The 3,862-nt window shown below is 44.3% G+C and overlaps 1 protein-coding gene across 2 annotated transcripts in view; it reads right to left on the bottom strand.

Moving 5' to 3' along the window:
• The window catches only part of LOC105905137 (protein arginine N-methyltransferase 8-B), a 30,099-nt gene continuing 26,237 nt past the window's right edge, over nt 1-3,862 (bottom strand). For both annotated transcript variants that reach the window (XM_031564536.2, XM_031564535.2), the window contains exon 10: nt 1-3,017. In XM_031564536.2, coding sequence (XP_031420396.1) covers nt 2,934-3,017 — 84 coding nt within the window. In that variant the 3' untranslated portion in view covers nt 1-2,933. The remainder of the gene's footprint in view (nt 3,018-3,862) is intronic.

Here is a 3,862-nt window from a genome sequence, read left to right as displayed (position 1 = left end):
TAGCCAGTGCCTTCCAGAGTTTAATGCTTAATATTCATTTTGCCCACACATTTTCAATTCCTATTGATTTCAACAACCTTTAAAGCCCAAGCGCCCAAAACTAATAAAGAAAAAATGTGATTTACAATATTTTGAAACCCTAATGATTTCTAGCATTTTTCCAACAAAGTCTCCTAAAAGGGTTAGTCATACTTAATGATCGTTTGGCATGCTGTTCAAATAAATGTTATGTTTATAAATTCATATACTTTTTAATAGTAAAAGGCAAGATGTCAAAATATGACAAAGCAACCTGATAACAGCCAATAACCTCAACCATAAAATAGCAAATAAACCATATTCTTAATAACAAAAAAGTGTTTTACTAGTACAGCGGACACACTTCAGCACTAAAGAACGACCAGGACTGTCTACTGGAACAAAAAATTGGGTCAGTCTTGCCAGTGAATACAATGTTTTTTGGTAAAGAGTGTGTGTGTATGTTTACATACACAATGAGCGTGCGTCACTGTGTGTGTGTATGTGTGTTCAGAAGTGTGTGTGATACAGCATTCATTAAGCATGACATGTCATCCTGAGGCTGGAGCACACCTCTCCAGCCATCCCCTTGGCGATGACTGCATTAAGGACACAGGTGAGGACAGAAGAGGGATCAGACCACAGGTGAAGCACGCACTGACAGACAAGTAGAGTGTCACACTCGTATTGCTTTTCTGCCCCTGCACCTCCACAGCTGATCTCGGCTTTGCTGGCCTTACATCATAATGAGCAGGCTGCCCAAAACTGATCCCAGGTCAGAATGTCTGACAGCCTCAGACAGATCAGACAGCACGTGGCTTTCAGCAGTGTGGTCGCCATAGCGGCTTGGCTCGGGGGCTTTCCCTGGAGAGGATCTAGCTGTGCCATAGAGTCTTGGCTCAGGGGGCTTTCCCTGGAGAGGATCTAGCTGTGCCATAGCGGCTTGGCTTGGGCGGATCCGAGAGGATCTAGCTGTGGTCCGGTGCATGTCCCGAGGGTCCGTACCTCAGCAACACCAGATCCATTGCAGGGTCTACGGCAATCCGTGTATAGAACTCTACCGTCACCATACGTGAGGTCCAATTCACCTCAATCCTGAATATTCACTACAATTTTTGTTCCCATGTTCAAGAATGCATCCATGTTCGATGGGCCTTGGTTATCGTAATGATCTAATGATTTTGCAAAGCTGACTGGGGCTTGAGAAGGTAAAATTGTGAATCTAAGCGTCTGTCTTCGCGCCAGCTTCTATGGATAAGGTATTGACTAATACAATACAAGGCACAATCTGGAAGGTCTGAAGAAAACCCCATGTTAGAGAAGGGGGGTAAGAAGACGCCTTTCCGTAAAGTACCTACTATATTGCCACCCTTAACGCACAAACATGCACTCAGCACGACAGTAAATAACACAGAAGAAGTTACTGATATCTCTACACTACACCGTAGGCCAGCCCAGAGTCCAGTCCATAAACACAAACACGCTCTAAAGGTACCTCTGTTTGATCAGCTGAAGTCTGAGTCGGAGCTCAAGCAGACCTGCAGCCGCCCCAAAGACACACATCTCCCAAAGACGCATCTCCCACCGCCACTCCTCAGTGCGGGCAGAGAGTTGACATAAGCTCAGGATAGGAGTGTACCAGTAAGCACTAAGCATACAAGGAATGCACACACTCACTCACACACACACACACACACACACGCACACACACACACACACACACGCACACACACACACACACACACACACACCCTTCTCATATACCACTGACAGATGAACTCACTCAGACATTTCGTATTACGCTGTCCAATGCAAGCTGTCTCTCGGACACGCTGCAATACACTCTGAGCAATGCTGCGCTGAGCGCATGGGCACTATGGATGCGTCTACAGCAGCTTTCCCTTGGCAGTAAGAGATAACATGTTCACACATACACACACACACATACACACAAACACACACACACACATTCTTGAGGTCACATAGCTTTGACAATAACATAGAAACCATGCAAATATCCCCAAAACTATGACATCACAGGGAAGCATTAACGCCCTCAATCTGTCTTCATTCTTAACTGAGGTTCGCCACAGTCCATTGCTTATCCCAATGACAGTCCTTGTCCAATGTCCAATGCTTATCCCAATGTCGAATACTGAAATACAGGCTACTACATAATACTCTACCTATTACACTTGTGGGAACACAATAATTCTTGCTGTTTTTTTTATAATTTTTTAGTGGCCTGACAATGTTTTAGTTACTTACTACTAAATTAGTGATGGTGAATAATGACTAAGAAACTAACCTAATCGGAACACTGCACTTGAAAAAGCTTTCTGATGGAGTACAGAAATGTTGTGAGTAAGGCCTACTTAAATAACCCTGAAAGCTAATGTACCACAGATATGAACTTAACAATAAACAACTTGCCACCTGGGAGGGTGAAAATGGCTATTACCACACCTTGGTATTGGAGCAGGTTTTACAGTAGTCCTCTGTATGTAAGCCGATCTGTTCATTGGTGGCTGGTCTTTCTGGAAGAACTTTCCTGAGCTCGAAGCCCAGCACCTGCTGACTCTGAAACTCAAATTAAACTCAAAACATTCATAAAGACGGTGACATTCAGAAATAAGTGAAGCATTACATTCAAAGTGTCCAACAAGAAAAGAAGCTTTTTTTGTGTGTGTAGAGAGCAGGCTGAAGCAGTGGAGTTTTGGCTCTGTATATCCCAACCGGTCCTGTTCTGTTGTTGTTGTTGTTGTTGTTGTTGTTGTTCATTGACATCCACATTCGGCCTCATCTTCAGCCGCTCTTCTGTCTTCTTCTGGGGTGCCTGTGCCCAGGGCGGTGGCCTCTGGCCCTGGTAAGAGTGGCTGCACAGTGCTCTGTTGCCCCCTGCTGGACAGGCACGCTTAGCGCATCTTGTAGTCATGAGCGATAGCTGCCTCACTCAGCTGGCCCTTAAAATCCAGTTCAAAAGAAAAGTCCAGATCACGCTGCAGAGGAAGAGAGGGAGAGGAGAGGGAGGAGGAGGGGGAGCATTCATGTTCAATGAATGAGTATAATTATGGACTGAGTTCTTACAGCTGAGAGAGCAGGTAAGAAGAAGATGACAGATAGCATCCCTGGTACTGCATTAAGAGTCTGAGGCTGAAGAGATTCTGGTTGTGTGCTGAAGACGCAAGCACAAGTTCATCACTCAGTGGGTGTGCCTCTCTCTCTCTAAGGCAACAATCTCACTATAGAATTAAATGAACTGTGAGCACATCCCACCCAGATACCGGGGCAAGTCTAGGACACGAACACATAAGGAGTTATAAGGATAAAAGAGAATGTTTCTTAATTACAGTACTCCTTAGATTTTAGGTGCACTGTTTCAATCATCAAGACTTGCCTGGTAAAGTTGTAAGGCTTGAATCTTTTAATGAACTAACATGGGACTCAAGTAGGTCAATAGGACTATGTGAGTATTGTCTTGTTAGCCTTGTCTAAGATATTAATTTCCATGTCTGTGTGGCTGATGTTCATCCTTCATAATGATATAGCTAGGAAGGCAACAGAAGGCACAGAAAAATATGCCTTCAACCAGTACGCCGAGATACCTTGATCTTTTTAAATCATTGCCCACTTTCATGCTGCTGTCTTGGACTGCCCTGCCCTGATGGACTGCCCCACTTAAATCTTAGCATCAGATGCATTTGCTGGCAATGGACGAGACACAGGCTGAAAAATAGACTGAAAGTGCACGCCTAATACCAATAACATTAGAGCCAGTGCCCAACTGCAGACGAAAGATGCCAAATATATTGTATAGACCAAGTATGGAATAAGGGCCATTTTA

This window comes from Clupea harengus, chromosome 3, assembly GCF_900700415.2.
Source record: "Clupea harengus chromosome 3, Ch_v2.0.2, whole genome shotgun sequence".
In the NCBI taxonomy this organism is placed as follows: Eukaryota; Metazoa; Chordata; class Actinopteri; order Clupeiformes; family Clupeidae; genus Clupea; species Clupea harengus.
The sequence above is the reverse complement of the archived record's forward strand: the minus strand, read 5'-3'. Positions and strand labels throughout refer to the sequence as shown.